Source organism: Histoplasma capsulatum, genomic scaffold (genome assembly GCF_000149585.1).
Source record: "Histoplasma capsulatum NAm1 scaffold_9 genomic scaffold, whole genome shotgun sequence".
Taxonomy (NCBI): domain Eukaryota; kingdom Fungi; phylum Ascomycota; class Eurotiomycetes; order Onygenales; family Ajellomycetaceae; genus Histoplasma; species Histoplasma mississippiense.
Window position 1 is genome coordinate 755,805 of NW_001813974.1, and position 21,831 is coordinate 777,635.

Here is a 21,831-nt window from a genome sequence, read left to right on the forward strand (position 1 = left end):
GTCCCATAGCTGGAGGTTTTCAGCCAGAGTCAGCTAGCGAAACCTTTAAAGCGAGGCTCTTCCCCTTCCCCGCTTCCCGTCCCCGTCTCCGCTCGAGTCATCAGCTTCTTCTCCCTCAACCTCTTCTCGGTTTTCATGAACTCCCTAATCCCCACCGGAATCTCCGAGAACAAGTCATCTGCATTTTCTCCAATACCGTCTCCAATTCCGCCATCCCAATTTGCCTCTGACCCACCTCCATCGTCATCCATACTCATACTAGCAATCTCGACCTCCTTCCGCGGCTTATGTCGCATCTCTCCAGCAACCGAACTATCGCTCCCTTTCTCAGTAATAGATCCCTTCTTTCCCTTCTCCTTTCCTTTCTGCTTTCCCTTCTTCTTCTGTGTTCTTCCCTTTCTCCTTGCCTCCCTCACTCGCTCCGCCCATGCTTCAACCTCATCTCTATAGTCATCCCAGACGCAATGGACACAGCCGCTCATGCAGCAGTTATCGGGTTCCTGGGGACGGGGTGGAATAGGGACACCGTTCAAGACACGCCATGTAGATTCGGGGGTGCGGCCGCCAGGGTCATACCGACCTGAGGAACCGGAGTAGCCCGGTCCCGCTAGGCGGGTTCCGAAAACTATCCTCATTTTCTCCGCGGGGGTAGGCTCGGGAGCTGGTTCCGGAGGCTGGTTCCGGGTATCTACCGGGGGAGAGGTTTGTGACTGGACCTCAGGCTTTGATTTCTCTTTGGGGAGGCGGGGTATGGTGCGTTGCCTGGGGTTGGAGAGAATTTCGAGATAGTAGCCCCGCAGGGGATATGTCTGGTGAGGTTGACTGGAGGGAAGTGAGGGTGTTCCATCTTCCTGATTCCGCCGAGTGTGGGTGGCTACCTGTTGATGCCGGGGTGGGGTCGAGTGCAAAAGTTTGCGGAGATCAGTTGGTGTTGCTGGAGGGGTTGCAGGAAGAGATTGTTTCGAAGCGCTGTAAAAGCAGCGGGGATATGTGAGACTCCCTTCCCGGAACTGCTGCCGGTGCAGGAGAGACAGTTTCTTCATTAGAGAGGGTAGCTTTGTAGCTGTGGAGAGTGAAGGTAAAACTGACATGGAACAGAGCTATAAATCACGTGGCAAAATTGGTGTGGATTTACAATCGAGGGTGTGTGACCTAAAAGTAGAGGTTGTCTGGCTTAAGCTTTAACTAAAAGCCCGAAAAGATAGGGGCTTCAGAGCCCACAGTTTTAGCGGACCGCGTCTGCAACCCCGCGATGACCAACAGTTCCATTAAGGTTCAAGTATAAGTGGGGTTCAGATCATCTCATCACCGGAACTAAGATATTATTAAAGGGTGAGTTAGAGAGCTAGAATTTGAAAATATAGAGAACAATCTCTACGCAGTAGATGCACACATAGCTACACCCGTACTAGAGTGTGGAGTTTTTAACCAAACTCAAGTTGAATGAGAAAATTTAGCGTATTGCAGATATATATTTCGAGCCTCATTCAACTTTGAACTCTGCTATGGTTGAGAGTTTGAGCCATATCAAAAGTTTTTCATGGGAGAGCAGCAGGGTAATATTCAAACTGTCGTTTTATCTTTTCTGGGAAAGTTCTAGTAGCCAACTGCTCTCTTTATTTTCGATTCTTCCACCGGGCCTGGATGCAGTATATACATATTTCCACTTCTGGCCTATTTCGGCTTAGAGTCAAAAAGAGAGTCCCAAGGAAAATCCAGGCTCCGACCCCACAGCTCTTCATGATCAGATCCATGAAGATGGATTCAACCCAGAGCTACTTTTCGCCATACAACCCATCAAGGCAATGCAACGACAATCCTTAGAGATGCCGGCGGATTATAACGGCAGTATAACCAATAATTTACTATTCCCATACATGCCATAAGAGAATAAAATAACATGGGAACATCCAAACCTTCTCGCGCGACAAAGCGCGTCCCTTCACCACCACCTTTACCCCCAAAAACATTCATCATCGACAATGGCGCCTATACCATGAAAGCTGGGTATGCGCCCGACCAACTGAGCACTGAACCTCCTCTAAATTCTTGTCTGGTAATTCCAAATGCTGTGGCTAGAACGCGTGACAAGCGGGTCTACATCGGTGCTCAGCTCTCAACGCACATCTCGGACTGGAACGAGGTTGCATTTCGCCGGCCTGTTGAGAAAGGCTACGTGGTGAGTTGGGAAGCAGAGAAGGAAATCTGGGACCATGCTTTTTTTGACGAGGGGACAGCGCGGAAACCGGAGGTGCGATGTGCGGATCCGGAAAATACGACATTGATTTATACGGAGGCTCCAAATGCAATGGCCGCATTGCAGAAGAATGCGGATGAGATCATCATGGAGGAGTGGGGTTTTGGGGGGTATTTTAGATGCGTTGGTGGGTAGCTCCGTTTTTCTTAACCCATATTATTTGCCAATCGCTAAGGATGAATTACTTGATGCAGGACCAACACTTAATGCTTGGAATGAAGTTCATGCTCTTTTCGGCGATCCGATGGGTTCGGACCCAAACTCCACCATCTCCCCTATCGAGTGCCTTCTTGTTATTGATTCCGGATATTCACACACGACTGTTACACCTGTCTACAAAGGAAGGCCACTGCAGCGAGGCATCAGGCGACTGGAGATTGGCGGGAAATATCTTACGAATTTCCTTAAGGAACTTGTGTCGGTTCGACAGTACAACATGCTCGATGAAACACACATAATAAATGAAGTCAAAGAAGCTGCATGTTTTGTTAGTGACGATTTCTCCGCAGACATGGAGCGAATCTGGAGAGAGAATCGAAAGCGAAAGTCTGATGATGATTGTGCGGCAGAAGGGATCGTCGTGGACTACGTTCTTCCGGACCCAAACGCCCACAAAAAGGGTTTTATACGCCCGCACGAGAGCCTTACAGCTGCACAGAGAAAGAAAGAACTTCTCTCCGGCACCATTCCGGGTACAATGGCGGAAGATGTCTTGGTGCTTGGAAACGAACGGTTCACTGTCCCCGAAATACTATTCAATCCAGGAGACATCGGGATGAAACAGCTTGGCCTTCCTGAGATGGTAATGCAGTCATTGTCCGTGTTACCAACCGGCTTACATCCTGCATTCTTGGCAAATATCATGGTAGTTGGGGGCAATTCATTAATTCCGGGCTTTATGGAGCGGCTGTAAGTATGAGATTGTTTGGTTTGTCTCAGGGGAAATATTGTATTTCAAAATGCTAACATATATCTTTGTAGAGAAACTGAGCTCCGGAGACTTGCCTCAGCCGAGTGTGTTGTGCGCGTCAAGCGGCCAGATGAGTAAGTTTTTAACTTCACATAACATATGCTTCTGCCCCGAGATCTTGATTATACATTTTGCTATAGAGGATGGCCACCTATTCAATTTCTTTTACTAACATACGATGGTAATTCTAGTCCTATACGTTCCACGTGGCTGGGAGGTTCAAGGTTTGCAAACAACAAGGAGACGCTGAAAGGGGTTGCAATCACCCGCCAACAGTATCATGAATATGGCTCTGCCTGGGTGGGGAGGAGGTTTAGTAAGGCCTAAATGTATACTGGTTCACAGGTATATATGATACAAGCGTCCTTTATTTGTGGCTCTTTGGCCAATCACTGAGCAATCCAAGGCGTGTTCGTGGACCGCACTTGTTTGAAGTTCCGATTTTTCATTCCTCAGGTTAAGAAAGGTTCGAGTTGATGCAACTTGATCCCACGGTATGCAATGCAACTGGAACCACGCGCTGGCTGTGGATGTATGCCACGTACTACTTTCAGAAAAATTTCCACATATCACTTCGCTTTTTCTCCAAGAAACACCAACCGATGTTTCCTTGACAAGTGTGGCGGATGTGGTGTTCGGGTGTGGGGTGGAGATAAGATTGACCTCCACCATGAGCATTAACAGAAAACATCATACCAACATGGAGAAAAAAGTTGACCCCGAGAGTTTATCACAGTGTCTGCGCGATGGTGCTATTGACCAAAGGGAGTGCTGGTATATATAGGCCGTTGCCAAGTCCGCAGGGGTTTGGCGGGAGAGTTACTAGTGATATTTCTGTATACATTAGTATACAAGGTCAAGTGTGGGTACAGGCGACAGGTTGAGCTTGGCAGAAAGGCGAGGTCGGGTTTTCTGATTCCTGCAAAGAGGTATAAAAACCTTCAAAATCAAGTTGACTGGTTGTCGAAATGGGACCAGGACTAAAACAGAAATAAATACAAGGTTTAAGCAAGTATGCCAACAAATATATAATATTTCATCTTTCTTTTGCATGGTAATTTAGTTATATTGTCTAAATAAGTAATCTATTTGGCTTCAATTAATTGATTTTTTTATAAAGATTTGATGAGTGAGTGAGTGGAGGGGTTAGGGTTACTTCTCTATAAAATGATGAGAGGTCACCTAATTTTGAATTTTGTTGATTGGCTGAGAAGCTTAGGCCTGCTTGACAGAAAGTGTTTACCGAGATAACGCTTGCCCTCTTTTCACCTCCCTTACACTCAACCCAAGAACCGCCACAAGGACAAAATGCCTCCAACCCTCTCCAGCATCCTGGAGGCAACCTCCATTATCATTGACCAATCCAATGCAGCACTCTCAACCCCGTTATGTCCTCCCGCCAACACTAACAGCAGCAATTCCGCCCAACTGTCTCTCCCCCTCCTCTCCACCTCAGCGGCCTCCCTCAAAGCTCAAACAACAAAACTCTCTCTCCTATCTGTAAACATCCCCTTCACGCCCTCAGCGCTCATTACCGTCCTCTCAGTTGTAAACGAATCCATACTCCCTTCCCTCGTCACCGCTGCCCTTCTCACGATACCAGCGGAATCCACGCAGGCGTTTCATAATGAGGCAAAATTGCTTGTTAAAGATATATTGAGGGAGTTTGGGGGTTTGATTGAGGTGCTGAAGGTTATTGCGAATGGGGGAAGTGGTGGGGATAATGGAAAGGAAGTGACCGTGACGGAGCAGCAGAAGGGAGACGTCATGGCATGCACGGGGCGGTTGTGGAAGGTGTGTGAGCAGCTGCTGTCGTTTGCAGAGGGAGGGCTTGCTGTGTTTGTGGTGGGGAAGGTGAGGCAGTACTTTGAGCTAGTTAGGGATGGGATAAGAGAGCTGGAGGAGTGGGATCCGGAAGAGGATGACGATGATGGTGAGGATGATCTGTTTTGGGATTATGAAGTGGCCCGCAATAATGGCGATGAGCTTTGGTGTAAAGAGAATAAGATCTTCAGTAAGGGTTCAGGGACGGTGAAGGGGAAAGACAAAGCCAGCGGCCAAGGTAGCGAAGACGACACCACGTCCGCCATCGCAAAACTCTTATTTGAAAAGGCCCATCTCCTCCGCCTCCTCAATCCGATCGCCCAGATATATCCAGCTATAATTTCCCACCGCTTGAAACGGCAGAATATCTCGTCCTCCCCAACATGCAGTGACCAGCAACAGAAACGTCATCACAGCCTCTCCCTCTCCGCAACCCAAATCTCCCAACTCGACCGCCTCCTCCAACATTTAAGAGAACTGCCCAACCTTGTCGACGAAGCTGCTGGATCCCTATATGATCACGACATCGACAATGCGGTCATGTATACTAATAAACTCTGCAAGTGTGCTTTTGCAGCTGCTGAAGTGGCGCGGATGCCACTCATTGGAAATGGCAATGACAATGTACGGTGCAAAGAGAGTGGAGGAAATGATAAAGGAGAGGAGAATGCGCCGGGTGAAGAAGATAAGTTTCCGAAATGGGCGGATACGTGGATGAGGGTTGTTGAGGAAATTACGAGGTCAAAGGGGAAAGCGAAGGGAGTGGAGTCGTAGACTATTTTTACAGCGGAGGCAGCAGGCAAACAAGTGCATAAATGCTCATGTCGGGCTAGGAAGGGGGGGTGTTTGGTTCATATACACTCGGGTATATAATTAAGTATCCTAGTAACAACTTTTTCAGGCACATAGTGATTTTGGTTTCAAGAACCAGAAAACATGGAATAACTCTCCCCCCCCCCACAACCCTCCATTTCCTCATTATTAAGGAGCATTGTTTGCATATAAAAACTCTATATGATCTATGAATTTCATCTAATTTATATCTCGGTAGGCATATGGGGGTTACAATGAATGTGTTAAAGGAAGGGAAAAGAAAGGAAGAGCAAAGAAAGTAGCAGAGCAAGGAATATCAATACAGGAAGAGCAGAGATAAGAAAAACCCCGTAAGCATCTTCAAGGGGGGATCTTGGATGTTGTGGGGAAATCAGGTAAAAGAGGTTGACCATAGCGATACAATAAAAATAAAGGGCCGAAAAAGAGAAGATAATGCAGATGGGGTAACAAGGGGTCCCGGTATAGAAAGTAGTCAAAACGAGAGAAAGTAAGCTATGCCGACAGAAATACACACAGATAAGCTGTTAAAATAAACAAATAAGTTAAAAGAAAGATCCCAAAAAATTACATGACCAACTATATAAATGGCGGTGGTATAAGCCATAAGGTCTCCAGAGAAACACCCCTCCCCCTGCTTTCTTCTCTTTCTCTGAATAAAAGAAACCATGTTCAATTCACACCCTCCTCCTCCACAACTCCCCACTCCCTGAGCTCCTCAGCCGTAATCCGATTCTTCAACCACTCCAACACCGCCTCTGTCCCCTTCGACACAACCTGCCAGCGAGGGACACGGAAGCAATTCCCTGCCACATCCAATCGGCGCAAACATGTCGTGGCCCCGGCAGCAGAAACGCCAGAACACTTACTATTCCCCGCTCCTGCGGTCCCCTCGCTCCCTAACAGTCCCAATCTAGGCGGCAAAAACGAGATGCTATTATTACTGACGTCCAGCACCTGTAAGCCGCACACGGCGTCGAACTCCAAGCTGTCGATTTGGTTATCGGACACGAGGAAGGTGATTAGGGATGGGTAGCTGTGTCGGATGTGCGGTAGGGTTCCCATGAGGCGGTTGTTGGAGACGTCGAGGAAGGTGAGGTTGGGAGCAGAGAGGTGGCGTTGGAGGTGCTCGAGAGTTGTTAGGCCTGTGGAGCTTAACGTGAGGTTTTGGAGATGAGGGAGAGAGAGCGGCGTTGTTAGTAGGGGTGTTGTGGGGGTGGAGGAAAAGGGGTTGTGTGAGAAGTCGAGGTCAGTGAGAGTATGGGAGAGGAGGGAGAGGCTGACTACAGGAAGACTGTGAAAGCAGTTGTGGTGCAGGTATAGGCATTTTATCGCTGTGGAGGAAGCGAGGAAGGGTTCCAGGTCCGCTGGGTCAAGGCTGGCCAAATCGGTGGAAGAGCAGTCGAGAACGCCGCCAGATTTTATGCGCCAGGCGTTGGCGGTTGTTGGGCTCTCTGGAGCGAGGGTGAATTCAGTTTGGACTGACCCATCTTCTTCCTCTGCTTCTGGCTGGTCGGGTTCGCATCGGCCGCGCAGGACTCTTTTCAATTCGTCGGTGTCCATGGTGAGGAATTTGCGCTCTCGGAGCGGGTTGTTCGCTATACGGAAGGAGATAAGATTCTCTAATAGAGAGAGCTTCTCGTCCAACGTTGTTATGTTGTTACCGGTGAACTCGACAACTTTTATGTTTTCGAGCTGTAAAAAGCCCTCCGGAAGTGAACCGATAGCGTTATCCTCTGCAGTTAATGTTAGGAGTGACTTCCATGTTGAGATGTTTGGCAAAGCCTTGATACGATTTGCATCTATAGATAGCTGCTGGAGGTTGGGTAACTCCAGGGTTTCGCCGAGAGAAAGGCTTTCCAAGAAATTGCTCGTCACATTCAAAATTTGCAGCGTTTCCAAGCGTGTAACTGAGGCTGGAACAAGATGTCCCCGAAGACGATTCTTCTGCGCATTAATCTCGACGAGTGGAAGGGCCTTTAGAGCCTCAAATGGGATCGAAGTCAACTGGTTTTCGGCAACATTAAGAATGCGCAATGTGGTGAGGTCAGATAGAGCATTTGGAAGTTCAGTGAGGCCGTTTTCACGGAGATCTAGCACTTCTAGTTTAGAGAGAGTGCCAATAGTGGAAGTCAGGCTGCCCCCAAGTTTATTATTTACTAGTTTTAAGTCAGTTAGTGCCGAAATTTCGGTAATGATTTCGAAAGCTTCCACATCCAACTGGTTGTGGGAAAGATTCAACGAGCGCAGCCGTTGGAGCCTTCGTAGACCCTTGGGAAGAGTAGTTAGCATGTTGCCATGAAGATCTAGAACTTCCAGCCCCCCAAATTGATACCCCTTGGCGTTTTCATCCATGTCCATGATATTAAAATCAACATCAAGAAATACAGCATCTGATAACGATTCAAATTCATTATCCGCCGCGATAAATTTTATAAGATCAACGCTCTCATACCAATCGCCTTCACTTTCTGGATCAAAATCATACATATTCAACACCTCCTCCGGGATCTCCTTTAATCCCATGGCGGCGATATTTAGGTGCCCTGATGTTCTTGCCGCAGCAGCCCTATTCTTCAATACGCGCTTATTGGGCTCGGATTTGGACAGTTGCCCAAAGGGATCGATAGGGTCAACAGGACCCAGAGCTTCGCCCAGACCATATTTAACGTTATTCTCCATTGCGGCTTTTTTCGCAGCTTTTGCTTTGGCAATACTTTCTCGAAGAGCACTTGACGACTTTGCAGCTTTCTTTGTATCTAGTTCTTGAGGTGCTAAATCCGAGGGATTACAGTTGGATGTCACTGAAGTCCGTCGTGATTTTCTTGAGGTTGTAGATGTGGGAGAGGTGAGATTGGAAGAAATCGTCGAGGAAGATTTTCGGGATTTCGTTACGGGTGTCTTAGCTGCAGCCTTCTTGACGTTACTGCCGTTACTTTCGTTATTTACTTGGTTCGGGAAACTGTTACTAGCCAGTGATGGACGCCCTTTGGGTGATCTGATGGATACGCTTTTGCTACCCCCATAAAGCGAAGTTCGTGGGCCAGTTGCTGGTGTTTTCGATTCTTTCTTTGATATTGGTGGAACGGCAGAGACGTTATTGTGAGTCGGCAACTGTATGGCACCAGCACCGTTTATCGAAGACCTCGAGTGAGAATCTCGATACATAGAAACCGATCTTTTGAGGAAGGTTGGCTGGGCCATATTAGGCGCACTAGACGGTGTTCGAGGTGTGGACACTGTTCGTGTGATGGAGGAGAATTGCGGAGCTGATCCATTGGTGCCATGCTGGAGGGAGGATGGGCATGGATGGTGGTTGTTCAGCGAAGAAGATGGGCGAGAAGGTGATGCCATGGGGCTCTCAGGGGCAAAAAAAGTCGACTTCCTCTTGCTAGGAGACGGGGAAGACGGGATCTGAGCTATAGTTTCGATAGTTCGATCTGATAGTGAGGGTCTGGAAGACATATTCTCACGGTGGTCTCCATCTCCCTCATCCTCATCTTCCGCCACAGAACCGCCTGAGTTCGTAATCCATTTATCCAAACTATCATTTTGGCCATATGAACTCTCTCGAGATTTCGCTGGAGACGGAAGCTGGGGCTTCTTAAATAGTTCCTGTGACGGCCTCCGCAATCTCTCCAAGTTTAACCCTGAATCAGCCTGTAGTCGCTCGCGAGATGGGGAGGGTCTGATCGATTTGGAAGAAGCAGAATAGATGGGTAGCGGGAGCCTGGACATGGGCCGCGGTATGCCACTGGGATGTTTTGGGATGGAATAGCCGTGATCCATGGTTCTGGATGGATTCTGACAAGGGGTAACAATCGATGAGCGTCAGGTACCTAACTAAAGACGAGATGCATAGCTAAGGGAGAGCCAATTGAAGAGGGAATCCAGTAGAATGTTGGTTTATGGCTCCTGTTTTGTCTCCCAATAGCACCAATAGCAGTGCTGTCTTGTTCTATGTAGAAGATTCCGATGTAGTTATCGAGGAGAGGTTTGTCCGCTGTGTAACTTTCTTCTCCAAGCTTTATCCCTGACTGGGGCAATTTGATATGACTTTTCCATTCTGGGATAAGATTACACCGGCACATTATTCTTCCGGAGCGTCCGATGAACTAACCGTATGAAGATATCTCTGTAGGAGGATAACGTTCATTCATTATTACTAAACTAACTACGCGAGAGCAATACAATATGTTGGGGGGCACGTGATAGGGTAGCCGTAGTACCCACTAACAATCTCTTCAGTCACCTGATTCATTAAATGTGGCTGGAGATCAAACCTAGCCTCCGAATTTCTTGTTTGGAAGCGGCTTCCACCCTCCTCGCCTGAACGTTCTGTCAACAACCTCCACCAACGTCGCTGTATTACCATTTCCTATTTCTTCCCTCTCCGCTCATCCGTTCTCTCTCTGCCTCTCTTGTTGCTTCTTGTTTGCAAATATCGGTATTCGGTATACCGCTCTCATGGTAATACTGAACGTGGTCTCGCCTGTTGATTTACAAAAGTGGGTCATCCCATCCGTTGCCTCCACAACAATCCACGACAAACCCCCAGCCTCATTGCCCGCCTTGCCATTTTCCACTTAAAAATTCCCTTTTCCGTCCTGAGGTCCCCGGCCAACCCGTCTATATAACTTCGCCTCATCTATTGCTATATATATATATGCGCGTGTGTGTGTGTGTGTGCGTGTGTAGACGGTACATAGTTATATACCCTCGAAACACTTTGTCTTTGGTCTAGCCAAGATACCTGGATTATCAGTCCTAAAGTAAGCAGAGACCCGCCAGGAACTTCCTGTCCCTCGATTTGCTCAATCACTTCGACTGTGACGTGGCTTTCTGCTCTTCTCTTTCTTCGTCGTGTACCAAATCTCCTTAAATTATCACCAACGGAATTCTTCTCGAATATCCGTATCGACTTGCCTTCCTTATTTCTCCATTCTTGTTGATGACGGCGATGACGACAAAGGGGATTGAAGAGAGGTCGTCCCAATGCTCATTGGCACCTCCAGCGGAGATAAAGATCCCAAGCACCCCAGTTCCTTCTCGAGTTAGTCTATTAGCCTCTCCAGGTCGGCCAACCGTCGACCAATGCCAATACCCCCCCATGTCTGATCAGCTCCGGTCGCCTGTCCCACGAAAATCTTCATCCAATATGACTCCCCCTTCATCAACGTCACAACATATGGGCGATGCTGCAGCTACTCCCTTCCGTCGACCACGCTCAGATTCAGACACCTTCCTCGCATCACCACCGGCCACCATTGACAAAACACTCTGCGTAGCATACGGCGCGTCAGTAGATCTCCCATCCTCGAGAGATATCGACAATGCAGATGAGGTGCAATTACGAAAAGTTGCGAAAGAATTGCTCGTATTTGCACAGGAGTTCCGCATGTCAGCTGCTCACTTCAAACTTCAACACAGCCTCTTATCGCTCACCAGCAGTGAGGCGATAAACAGAGCCGAAGTGGAACAGCGGCTGGCAAAAAGGGAAGTCGAGATTTTGCAGAGTATAGAATATCGCCATCGACGCGGCCTCAGCTTGGAGAAATCCCCTGAATTGTCTCCCAAGCCTTGTCAGGCAGATGCCACACTGAGACGGATCAAAGAGCTCGAGGACGCGAACATCACACTGGAACGCCGTTTGCGTCGAGCTAAACGAATAATTGAAGATGAAACCGACAAGAACGAGCTGCTCTTCGAGGAGAACAGCCGTCTTAAGAAGCGCATACGTGAAAATCGTGAGCACTTTACTCTTATGCTGGGCCATGCATCTCTGGCATCCAGTCCACAAGCCGAATTTCTCACCCCTCAAAGAAAAACTACTACTCCTCGATACCCAGATAGTGCCCGAAGTCATGTGAGCGGGGTTGGCAGCCAGGATCCGATCGCTGCACTACTTGCAGCCGGCCAAGTTTTGCATGGAGAAAATGTCAGCGCGCACTCTACACCATCGCGAAGTCACTCCCACCACAAACGCAACAGTCACTCCCACCGCTACTCTCACTCCCACTCCCAACCCCACAACCATAACCACAACCACCACCAGGACCGCACCTGCGGGACCCACCCCGTATCCTCCCTTCCTGTAACCCCGCAACGATCCTGTGCCAGAGAATCCCAAGGACATTTCTTCACTCCAATCAACAAACGGACCCCAAACTCTCGTCGCAGCAACCACCACAACGATTCTGCTTCAATCTTACTCCGTGAGGGCGAAGGGCTTGACCGTCATGATCGCGATAGCACGATATCCGCATCTGATGATGACGACGAAGAGGCACTTACCGACCAAGACGTCCCCGCTTCGCAGGCCAGCTCGCTAGCTACGAGCATGCTCCGCCGGTATCCTGGCGGAAGCAGCAGCCAGGAGCAACAACAGCATCGCCAACATCATAGTTCGAATATCTCTAAATCTAGCTCTATCCTACAAAGCAAGTTGTTTGGGCATGTTAAGAAGGCTGGTGTTGAGCGAGAGAGTAGTGGAGATAAGTGTAATAATATCCTGAAGCGGAAATCTATTAGTTATGGCAATGGCGATAGCGGGGAGGAGATTGCGGCTAAGAGGCTAAGGTTTGGGGAGCAGGTTGGGCTCGGAATTCAGTCTTGAGTCCCTTCTATTTGGTTATTTGTCCCATTCTGGGGAGTCTTTCTTTTGCTCTTTGCTTTTTTGTGTCATGTTGATGGTTGATATGATGAGTCTTGTCTTTTAATTTTCCTATGCTCATTTTGTCTTTTTCTCCTTTGTTTTACAATCTACTGATTTTCATGTTCGAAATATTTCAATTTCGTTATCACCCTTTTTAACGTTTGGTTAGTTGATCAGGGGAACTGATCTACTATTTATTCGACCTAAGACTTCATGAAACGTCCACGATGATATTTTTCTTTCCCCTCCTGTTTTCCCTTTTATTTTGTCTTGCGATATGCGATTGTAACGACCGAACTTGACACAGAAGACAAAACTCTGGCCAGGGCTTTCTAATGACTTCTGATTTTCCGTTGTCTCGTTATTCCAAATGTGGAACCTTTTCCATGTTTATATTTTTCATTCATACTTCTTGGGTATTTTCTTTCTTGAGATGAAATAAATGTGTTTGGATGCGCCTGGTGATTCTCGTTTGGGCTTTTATTGCTCTCTTTTAACTTTACCAAGAGGATGAGGGAGATATAGACATTAGTATGTTATGTATAAAAGATGCTGTGCCTGAAGGAGAAATAATTATCTGCCTTGGCTTATTTGCAATCTGAATACTAAGTATCTCAAAACAATATATCATTCATCACACTCATTAGAACATAGGTCTCAGGAGTTTCATATATCAACATTGGGATTTACCTGTTTCCCAACTAATGGACCCATTCCAGTTGAGAATATCTCAACAAACCCAGTTACAATTCCTTGTCGTCCGAATACCCATATAGAGCATTTCAGCAAGTTTATCTGACGTCCTGACTACCCAATTAGGAAGCTTCTAGGGCTAATTTGTATCGCTAAGCGAGCCGCATGTGGAAGAACCCTTGGCGCCCGTCGCACCACGTGACACATCACCACACATATGCGTATCTCATTCTATCTTCGTCTCGTTTTGTTTGAACAGCGACCACCGACCACCGACCACCGTGCACGCAAATCACCTTCAACTTCCTTGATCCCCATCCGTCACCATGGTATGTCTATGCCTATTACAGAGAGTTTCTGCTCGGAGAGGAAATAGAGGAGAAGTTAAGTAGCGAAATGGAATGGATAGCTGACCTGTACGTTGTGGGTGCGCGTGTGATCATATATAGGCGATCAAGCATAACCAGACCATCCCGAAAAATCGTGAGTTTTAAATGCCTTCTTGTATTCTACCAATATACTTAGACACTATGCTTGCAGAGGCAACGGAGAGACTTACTTCTGTTGCGTGTGTGCAGATTTCCACAAGGACTGGGCTCGCCGTGTTCGGGTACATTTCGACCAGGTATGTTACCAACAGGATCTCGAAATTCCAGCCGCCATCCACTCACCCCTAACGCAACCCCAAACGTTCGAAAATATCTATGTCTCCGAGAAAGTGAATTTTTGTAGAAATCCAAATTTATACAACTGACAAAACCCTCCTTACCCCTTATACATACAGCCTGGTCGCAAACACCGTCGTCGAGAGGCTCGTCTCGCAAAGGCGGCTGCGGTTGCCCCGCGCCCTGTTGATAAGCTTCGTCCTGTCGTTCGGTGCCCTACTGTCAAATACAATCGTCGCGTGAGAGCTGGGCGTGGCTTTACCCTTCAAGAACTGAAAGTACGACATCCTATCCCTAGGGTTTGGAGGGGTTCCGTTACCCGATCCGCAACTGGAGGCAATAACAGGTCAACAAATCACTCGCTAACTCTCAAAAACACAGGAAGCTGGAATACCCCGTAAACTCGCGCCAACAATCGGCATTGCGGTTGATCACCGCCGCGTCAATGCCTCCACCGAATCCCTCACTCTCAACGTCGCTCGCCTAAAAGAGTACAGGGCTCGCTTGATCCTCTTCCCCCGCCGTGCTGGCCAACACAAGAAGCTCGACTCCTCTGCCGATGAGATAAAGGCTGCCCAGGACACTTTTGCCAAGAAAATCACCGCCCTCTTGCCTGTGAACAACATCAGCCACGCCGGGGCCATTTCGGAAATCAGTAAGCGTGACCTAGGTGCTGGTGTCGAAGGTGGCGCATACCGAAAATTGAGAGTCGCGCGGAGCGAAGCAAGACTAGTTGGTGTACGGGAGAAGCGGGCTAAGGCGAAGGCTGAAGAGGCTGCAGCGGCGAAGAAATAGAGAGAAAAGAGCCAGAATATAATTCTTAACAAAAAGGGAGTTTGATAAATGGGTCTATTTCTCTCTTGCCTTGTATTTCCTTGCTTTTTCCTTATTTCTTTTGTTTTTTAAACGCAATCTACCAAAACGGAAGAACGAGCACTAGCACCGCCTCTACGTCTACGCACTCCACCATCATCACTCGCAACGAAAATCGTACGTCCAGTGAGCTTCTTTCCTTTTTTTTCCTTTTTTCCTAAAGAGAAAAAATTAGGTGAAAAAATCATGAATGGCCGTCACTTTGTCGAAATGTTCTATCTCGTCTTATCCTTCTTCTCTGTGCTGTTATTGCTGCTCTCATCTCCCGTTTTAATGCTGATTCTGATGACGGAGCGGGTTGCTTGGGTTCGTCGGATATTACTTGGTTGAACATGATTTGCTGTCTACGCGAGGAAGAGGGGAGCCAGCCGGGGTGGGGAGGGGGAGGGGGAGGGGGGTGTGGAAGAAGACGGAGAAAGAGTATGCTATGTTATGGATTGTTTGAAAAGAGATAACTGGCACCTGGCAGCTGCCTTTGATAATGGGAGAGAAATACAAATATCCAGACATAAATACTCCGTATTTATTTAAGTTTTCCCGGTTTCTCCCATCACTAGATTGTCCGTAGCCGCGTTCCTTCAAGCTGTTAGTGACACGGTTTACAAATTTCCCCTGTTCGAGAATGAGCAGCACAAAAAGAGTGGAAAGGACACAAACCCCAGCTCCTATTGTTTACAAGCAACATCCCTATTTACAGGTTTGTTACAATAAGAAAAAACCATGCATAGTTGGCTCCAGTTTCAGCAAAATGGATGTTCAGCTTGGTAACTACCGACACGCCCAGAGACTATATATATTTGTTAGTCCATAGGACAGAAGAGTTCAATCACCACCACCAGCGCCATGCCAGTAATAGAGGGGACGGACCAAACCAAACCCCCAACAATATTTACGTGCATATCAATCACACTGAAACACATCAGCTAGATGGGACTAATAAGAACATTATAAATCTCATTTTTTTGATGGTCCTCATGCATGGATACTATTGTGGAATGGGTTAAGTAGAGAAAGGGTATAACAAAAGGAAAAACAGAAAAGGACGAAGGACAACTCCATTTATCCTCCCTCCACAACAGTTCAAAAAAAAGGTTCTTTTCCAAGTTGCGCCAAACCCTTGTCGTTATCTTGCATACATGTTGATTTCCAATCCAACCAACAAAAAAAAAAAAAAGAAAAAAAAAAAAAAAAAAAAAAAACAAACAGAGAAAAAAAGGCCGGGCATACATATACATATATACACAAAATCGCAAATACCGCCCGCCCGCCTATAAAAGCAAGCAACCATCCCGATGGCCACTCATGCCACTCCAAAAAGAAGCCTAGCAACTCCTTCAACGGCCCGAACAAGTATCGCGATATCCCCATCAATCTCCATCTGTCCATATCCACCTTCTTTCCCTCCCCGACCACTCCTTAAAAAGCTCGCAAAAACCGACTTCGCCTCCTTCTCCACTTTCTCCAAGCTCCCTACAGGCGATAATAGCGGTACCGAAACGCTAATATCCGGCTGCAGCTGGGGTTCGCTTGTCCATAAATCCAACGTAAGCGGACATGAAACGAGGAGCTGTGGTGATGATTGGCGTGTGACAATTATTTCGGATCTCCTTTCTTGACGCTGTCGCCATGTCTCTACAGAGAAGAGAAAAGAGGTCTGGCCAAGGTGTGGAAGGAGGTCTCGTGGGGTGTCAAGTTGCCTGGTCTTGATGTTATTGTTGTTGCTGTCGTTATCGTCACGGCTTGGTAAAGATCCTTTCTGCGACGAAGATAACGTAGTCATTATTCGGTCCCGTAATTCTTCCAGTTGCGCCCAAAGCTTGGCACGCGATAAATCGGCTTCCCAGTATCGGGATATCCCCCAGCAGAGGCCGGAGATATCTCTATGTAGAAGGGGGTTTGAGAGTCGGATTTGTAACCAGGAGAAGAGAGCGGTAGGGATATTATGATTTGATTTTGTATCAGAATGATTCGGTTGCGATTGTGTATGGATAGAAATGGAGATAACTGTTTGGCTTTCTGGGTTGGTTTGGAGGGTTATAGGAATCTGAAAGAGGCGGGCAGGGAAGGGATGGGGTGCGACTAAAGTAAGGTTGTGTGTTTGGGTAATAAGCAGCGTTGATGACTGCGATGATTCTTGTGGTGAGATTGAAACAATCGGAGTGGAAACTGTCGTCGTATGTGCAGTGAGGGAGAGGGGTGCAAAGAGCGTGAGATATGGCATCAAGTCTGCTGGCTGTTGCAGAGCAAACGGGTTCTCTGGTGGAGGAGGGAAGGTTGAAGTAGGCGGGGCCGGTTTAATTATGGGAGTACATCGGGGAGATGCAAATGGCAAAAGAAAACAGAGGAGAGAAGAAACTGGTGGTTGGGAGGACCGCGTTGGAGGTGGAGGGGCGCATGAGGGGTTAGAGGTTGTGAGGAGTTCGCTTTAGAACAGTTGGTTAGCTTGAAAGTTTTGTTGAGTGTGGGAATAAAACTAAAACCTACATTAGATTTTTAATAGATTCTGTATCCGGTGCTGGATATTGGTCAGGTTTCTCATATCTTTGCGTCTCATACTCTATTTTCGAAATATCTTTTTTCAGCCTTGCCAACTGAGCTGCGAGCGCATTGCGTAGCTCTACTTTATCTTCAAATTTATTAGGAACGTAATCTTCCTCAGGAAATAAACTGCGCGGGGACGCAATCCCATCGCCAGGTTCATTTCCAGTAATGTCTGCATCTTTAGGTTTAAGTGGGCTAGGTTTTTTCACGGCATCCCTTGTCCTTCGTTTCCTCTTCTTCTCCTGGCGATAGCTTGGGCTACTGCTGCTCAACAAACCTCTCGGACGGTTAGGCAATCTCTCTAAACCCAGCTCAGTTGGAGTTGGAGGTAACTCTGGCTCGCCATTTCCTTGAGCGGGGGACGATGAAGACCGCGTAGGTCTCCCATCGGCAGTTGTTTCATCGGCAGTTTGTCCACTTGCCGGGTCCCTAGCTCGGGAAGGAAGTCGTGGCTCGGGCAATTCAATTCCAGGTTCCAGCGAGAACGAGGCCCGCGATCGTTGTGACGACATTGACAGTGATTGCGACGCAGAAACACGAACACTTGATCCATGACGTTGCGTCAATGAGACAAGTTGCCGGGTCGGTTGTCGAATCGGCAATTCAGTCACCAATGCCGAAGTCGTGGACAGCGGCGACGGTGTAGGTAGCTTACCTCCCGATACCCCGGATCGTCCACCTTCCACACCTCCTACACCGAGACTAGCGTTTTCCCTTCCACGACTCACTGGCCTCTGATGTGCTGATTTTGGTGGGGAGCGGCTCAGAACACGTGCGAGGACATCTGGGTGTGAGCGGGAGAGGCTAGCTTTGGTAGGCGATTGGAACGATGCGCGACTTGGAAGCCGCGGTTGTGGTATATCAGTGCCAGTGGCCTGCGGCTTCTGGGCAGTGTTTGACGCGCTGACCACAACAGTGGGTGAATCGAACATGGAGGAGGCGCGTCGGCATACAGAGATGTGGAGAGCGAGAGCGGGGGATGTTTAGACCTAACGAAGGCTGTCCATTAGGGGTTTTATATCTTGGTGATGCAGCTTGGGTCTTCTGTCATGGGAAAGTATGGAGTAATGAAGCCATAAACATACTGTCCCTTGAGTATGGCAGCCAAACAACTCGAGGATGGAAGGGTTGTTAAGTGTAAGAGACCCGCACTAAGGTTGCCAACGCTAGGCCGAAGCAGGCAACACATTCTTGTTTGTCTGACCACATGATATGATATCATTTACTTATCGAAGTTGAATGATTGCAGCATTGGTTAACTAACTACGGATGGTTAGTTAGCTAAGACAGTTTTAAACATGCACTTTAACTTTTTAATGATAACATCTACTTTGTTAATGTGGGATGGTGAATCTAGTTATAGGGAGAGGTCTGACCAGATGGAGCGCTTCGCTCTAGTCCATATTGTAATGCAGTGAGAGCAAAAGAAGGCCAGCTAAGGGATGGAAGGCTTGCTCCTGAGTTAAGAAGCAGATATGTACTCCTTATAAATAGAGTCCATCGCCTTTTCTCATCTGTAACTGCTAATGGTTTGTTCTATCGTGAAATCGTCGTGCTTGTTTTGTGGTGGATGAACCCATATTACGCCAAGTTTGAATTTCTCAAAGTTAGGGGTAGTATTGGAGTTTTCTGCGACAACTATATTTCGCTCACCCCGCCCCAAACCTGATGCTTCATGCATTGCTGCCTTAACAAAGTCACATGGAATAGAGAAGGATCCAAGATCTTGCCCCGCGGCAAATGCCTTTGCCCCTCCATCTCCTGGGCAAGTTTCGTCAACCGAACGAGTTTTACATCTGTTGAGAAGATTTGTCTCTCATAAGTAGGATTGGAGTCCATTCTTCTGATCATACAGTTGTTTAGGATAAAAAGTTACCTTTCTGCATCTTAAACGTGCGTAAGTTCGGTATGGCACCCAAAACCACATTAGTCATTTATTAACATCCAAATAGACCTATACTTGACTGGCTCCTCTACAATTAAAAACGATGGCCGAAGCGGTACATAAACCAAAACCCGAGACTGCGATCCTAGTTACTGACACATTGACCTAGATTGGAGACGAAGTCAAGCAAAAACGATATATACGAGCCAATATATATTTCCCGGCGTCGACTACGAAAGAACAATAACAGTCGAAGATGCAGCACTGTTCCGGGTAATGAAGCCAGGGGACATAAAAGGGGGGGACATAAAAGACGGGGACATGAAAGACGCCCAGCTGCCGGACAAGAGAAATCTCAAGACGGAAGAGTCATTCCTAGTTCCTAAATACCACGAGACGGAGGTGATACATGGCTGGGTGACGCTGACCAGGTCCACTGCATCCTGAACATATCGATGATTTGAAACGCCTGTCTTCGCCCAGTCCAAAGTGTGATGGAAATATCCTTTTCCTCCCTTCTGGTATCAAGACCGACAAGCATTCCGTTGTCGATTCTCCCGTTCTTCTTTCTGACACCCATTGATTGCTAGCGTGGATTGCATCGGACAATAAGTTCCCAAGGAGGGGGATAAGGCTGGTTGGAGATTTTGAGAACATAAATTGAATTTCTACAGTATTGTATTGTTAGCAGCATTTAAAGCATCTGGTATTATGGTACCTACTCCTGCTATTTTGCGTTTGTTGCCTAGCAACGAGCATTGTGCTTGTTTCCTGTATGTTCTGTGCCTCCAATCCGCTGCTTGGTGATCGAGATCCAGCCTCCAGCTCCTGCACTTGATGGTCGTGGGAGTGTGCCTCTGAACTCCAGGCCACCCTGTCATGCCATAAATCGCGATCATTTGTTTGGCCTTCTGAAGCCCTGTCCCGCGAAGACGAATCATCCCGGCGACGCTTTCCAGTGCATCGCGCTTTATCAGTCCTGCTTTCAGCATCAAACTCAAGCATGAAGTACCCTAATTTCATCAGTTTATAGTCATCAGAGGGTATATTTGGAGCCGCACCTTTCCTGAACACGGATATGTTTTCTAACTCGGAGCTTGCTGCTATTACCATTTGAATCTCCCTACGGAATATCCATTTCTCAGGCAAAGGCTTCGCATGCAGGTATGGTTCTGCGTAGTCCATCAAACATTCGAATTCGATACGACCCATTTTAGTGATATCCAGTGGGTTATAGGCTACGGCGATGAGTAGCAAAGCCTCGCAAGATAGGCTGCGTATTTCTTGCCATCGTGATGCATGCGTCGAGCTAGCTTTGGTTTGTCGCCCGTACAGGACTTCAAGAAATTTGCTGAGTCTTCCGTTAACGTTGGGAAGGGGCTCTCTTGAGGCGTTTCGTAAATAAATGCCGGGCGGGGCCTTCTAGCGAATGGTGGACCGCGCTCTGGGCAGATAACCTCGCGATTTTGTCCTTTATTGTGGCGGACGTAAAGCTTGCGAAAACAGAATTTTCTGCCACCCCCTGAAAAATAGTAGCAAAACACCGCAGAAATAACCAAAATATCCACGTATCTCTAGAATCATTCAAATATCATCCAATTCATTCAAATACGCACCTTTATCATCAAATCTGCACCTTTATCATCAAATCTGCTAATATGCCCCGCAACACCCACCGTTCTACTGCCTCGCAAGCTCGTAAAAGGACTCCAACTACCCTGCGCCTTCGTCTGTCCAAACCGCCTGTTCCGGATGTTCCGGATAACGACGAGAATCCAACTGATGATGAGAAGGAGGATAAGGAGGAGGAGGAGGAGGAGACACAGTCAGAAGATCCTCGATTTCTGCGAACACCTACCCCTGAGCCTGAGATCTCATTCAAGCTATATGAACGGGTAATTATCAATAGGATAAAGGAGCCTATAAAGATCAAGTTACGGAATGTCACAACAAATGATATGACTGTCAGCTTCTATCATATTCAATATACTGCAAAAAGAATAGCTGAAGAGTATGTTATGAAGCAGAACTGCAAGGAGATAGAAGTTGCAAATTGTATAGCAGTCATCTCATCAAACAAACATGGATCTTCAATCAAAATCACCCTTGAGAAGGAGACAGATTGGAGAGAGATTATCACTTTTTTGAAGAAGTTATATAAGGAGAATATGAGCAGATTTAGTATCAAGATTACCACCTCTTTTAATCTTCTTGATATCTCAACTCTATTTTCAAACACCTCTGTAATACGCGGTCCTGCAGCTTTCATTGGAGTGTCAGATTCCCAATTAACAACCCAGGCATTGGCATCAAAAAGAGCATTAGACGTCAAAGAAGAAGTAATCTCACCATCTGCCAAATCCCACTCTATCATCCTGCCAAATCCCCTCAAATTCATGAAATATCCGATGATGAAAAGCTGCCGCCTACGCATACAAGATCCACGGCCACTAGCCAGCAGCTGAAGAAGGCTCAAAATTGACAGTCAAATGAGCATGATTCTTTGTGGATTGAGCGTGAGATAACTGCTCACTGGCATTGTCAAAAGATGAATTGTCATAACTTTGAGCAGGGTACTTGTTGAATAGCTTTTGATGATACTCATATTCAACTCCTGAGTAGCGAGATTGCCAGTTG

The 21,831-nt window shown here is 47.2% G+C and overlaps 8 protein-coding genes across 8 annotated transcripts; 5 read left to right on the top strand and 3 right to left on the bottom strand.

Annotated features, from left to right (window-relative positions):
* Positions 1 to 29: 29 nt before the first annotated feature.
* On the bottom strand, positions 30 to 1,043 carry HCAG_07703 (conserved hypothetical protein; the record flags this gene model as incomplete). The annotated part of the gene is made up of 1 exon (XM_001537344.1): positions 30 to 1,043. The coding sequence occupies one exon, from the start codon at positions 1,041 to 1,043 to the stop codon at positions 30 to 32; it is 1,014 nt and encodes a 337-aa protein (XP_001537394.1).
* Positions 1,044 to 1,900: 857 nt separating this feature from the next.
* Positions 1,901 to 3,554, top strand: HCAG_07704 (conserved hypothetical protein; the record flags this gene model as incomplete). The annotated part of the gene is made up of 5 exons (XM_001537345.1): positions 1,901 to 2,007; positions 2,080 to 2,384; positions 2,452 to 3,166; positions 3,239 to 3,301; positions 3,368 to 3,554. The coding sequence occupies 5 exons, from the start codon at positions 1,901 to 1,903 to the stop codon at positions 3,552 to 3,554; spliced, it is 1,377 nt and encodes a 458-aa protein (XP_001537395.1).
* Positions 3,555 to 4,535: 981 nt separating this feature from the next.
* Positions 4,536 to 5,825, top strand: HCAG_07705 (predicted protein; the record flags this gene model as incomplete). Its single annotated transcript, XM_001537346.1, has 1 exon — positions 4,536 to 5,825. One exon carries the CDS (start codon positions 4,536 to 4,538, stop codon positions 5,823 to 5,825), a length of 1,290 nt encoding a protein of 429 aa, XP_001537396.1.
* A 729-nt stretch (positions 5,826 to 6,554) lies between these two features.
* HCAG_07706 (predicted protein) lies at positions 6,555 to 8,564 on the bottom strand (the record flags this gene model as incomplete). Its single annotated transcript, XM_001537347.1, has 2 exons — positions 6,555 to 6,688; positions 6,752 to 8,564. 2 exons carry the CDS (start codon positions 8,562 to 8,564, stop codon positions 6,555 to 6,557), a joined length of 1,947 nt encoding a protein of 648 aa, XP_001537397.1.
* Positions 8,565 to 11,040: 2,476 nt separating this feature from the next.
* On the top strand, positions 11,041 to 12,498 carry HCAG_07707 (predicted protein; the record flags this gene model as incomplete). Its single annotated transcript, XM_001537348.1, has 1 exon — positions 11,041 to 12,498. One exon carries the CDS (start codon positions 11,041 to 11,043, stop codon positions 12,496 to 12,498), a length of 1,458 nt encoding a protein of 485 aa, XP_001537398.1.
* Positions 12,499 to 13,556: 1,058 nt separating this feature from the next.
* Positions 13,557 to 14,690, top strand: HCAG_07708 (60S ribosomal protein L13; the record flags this gene model as incomplete). The annotated part of the gene is made up of 5 exons (XM_001537349.1): positions 13,557 to 13,559; positions 13,680 to 13,713; positions 13,809 to 13,855; positions 14,015 to 14,173; positions 14,277 to 14,690. The coding sequence occupies 5 exons, from the start codon at positions 13,557 to 13,559 to the stop codon at positions 14,688 to 14,690; spliced, it is 657 nt and encodes a 218-aa protein (XP_001537399.1).
* Positions 14,691 to 16,068: 1,378 nt separating this feature from the next.
* HCAG_07709 (predicted protein) lies at positions 16,069 to 19,195 on the bottom strand (the record flags this gene model as incomplete). The annotated part of the gene is made up of 5 exons (XM_001537350.1): positions 16,069 to 17,191; positions 17,253 to 18,212; positions 18,686 to 18,744; positions 18,963 to 19,105; positions 19,186 to 19,195. The coding sequence occupies 5 exons, from the start codon at positions 19,193 to 19,195 to the stop codon at positions 16,069 to 16,071; spliced, it is 2,295 nt and encodes a 764-aa protein (XP_001537400.1).
* Positions 19,196 to 20,852: 1,657 nt separating this feature from the next.
* HCAG_07710 (predicted protein) lies at positions 20,853 to 21,676 on the top strand (the record flags this gene model as incomplete). Its single annotated transcript, XM_001537351.1, has 2 exons — positions 20,853 to 21,205; positions 21,457 to 21,676. The coding sequence occupies 2 exons, from the start codon at positions 20,853 to 20,855 to the stop codon at positions 21,674 to 21,676; spliced, it is 573 nt and encodes a 190-aa protein (XP_001537401.1).
* Between the last annotated feature and the right edge of the window lie 155 nt (positions 21,677 to 21,831).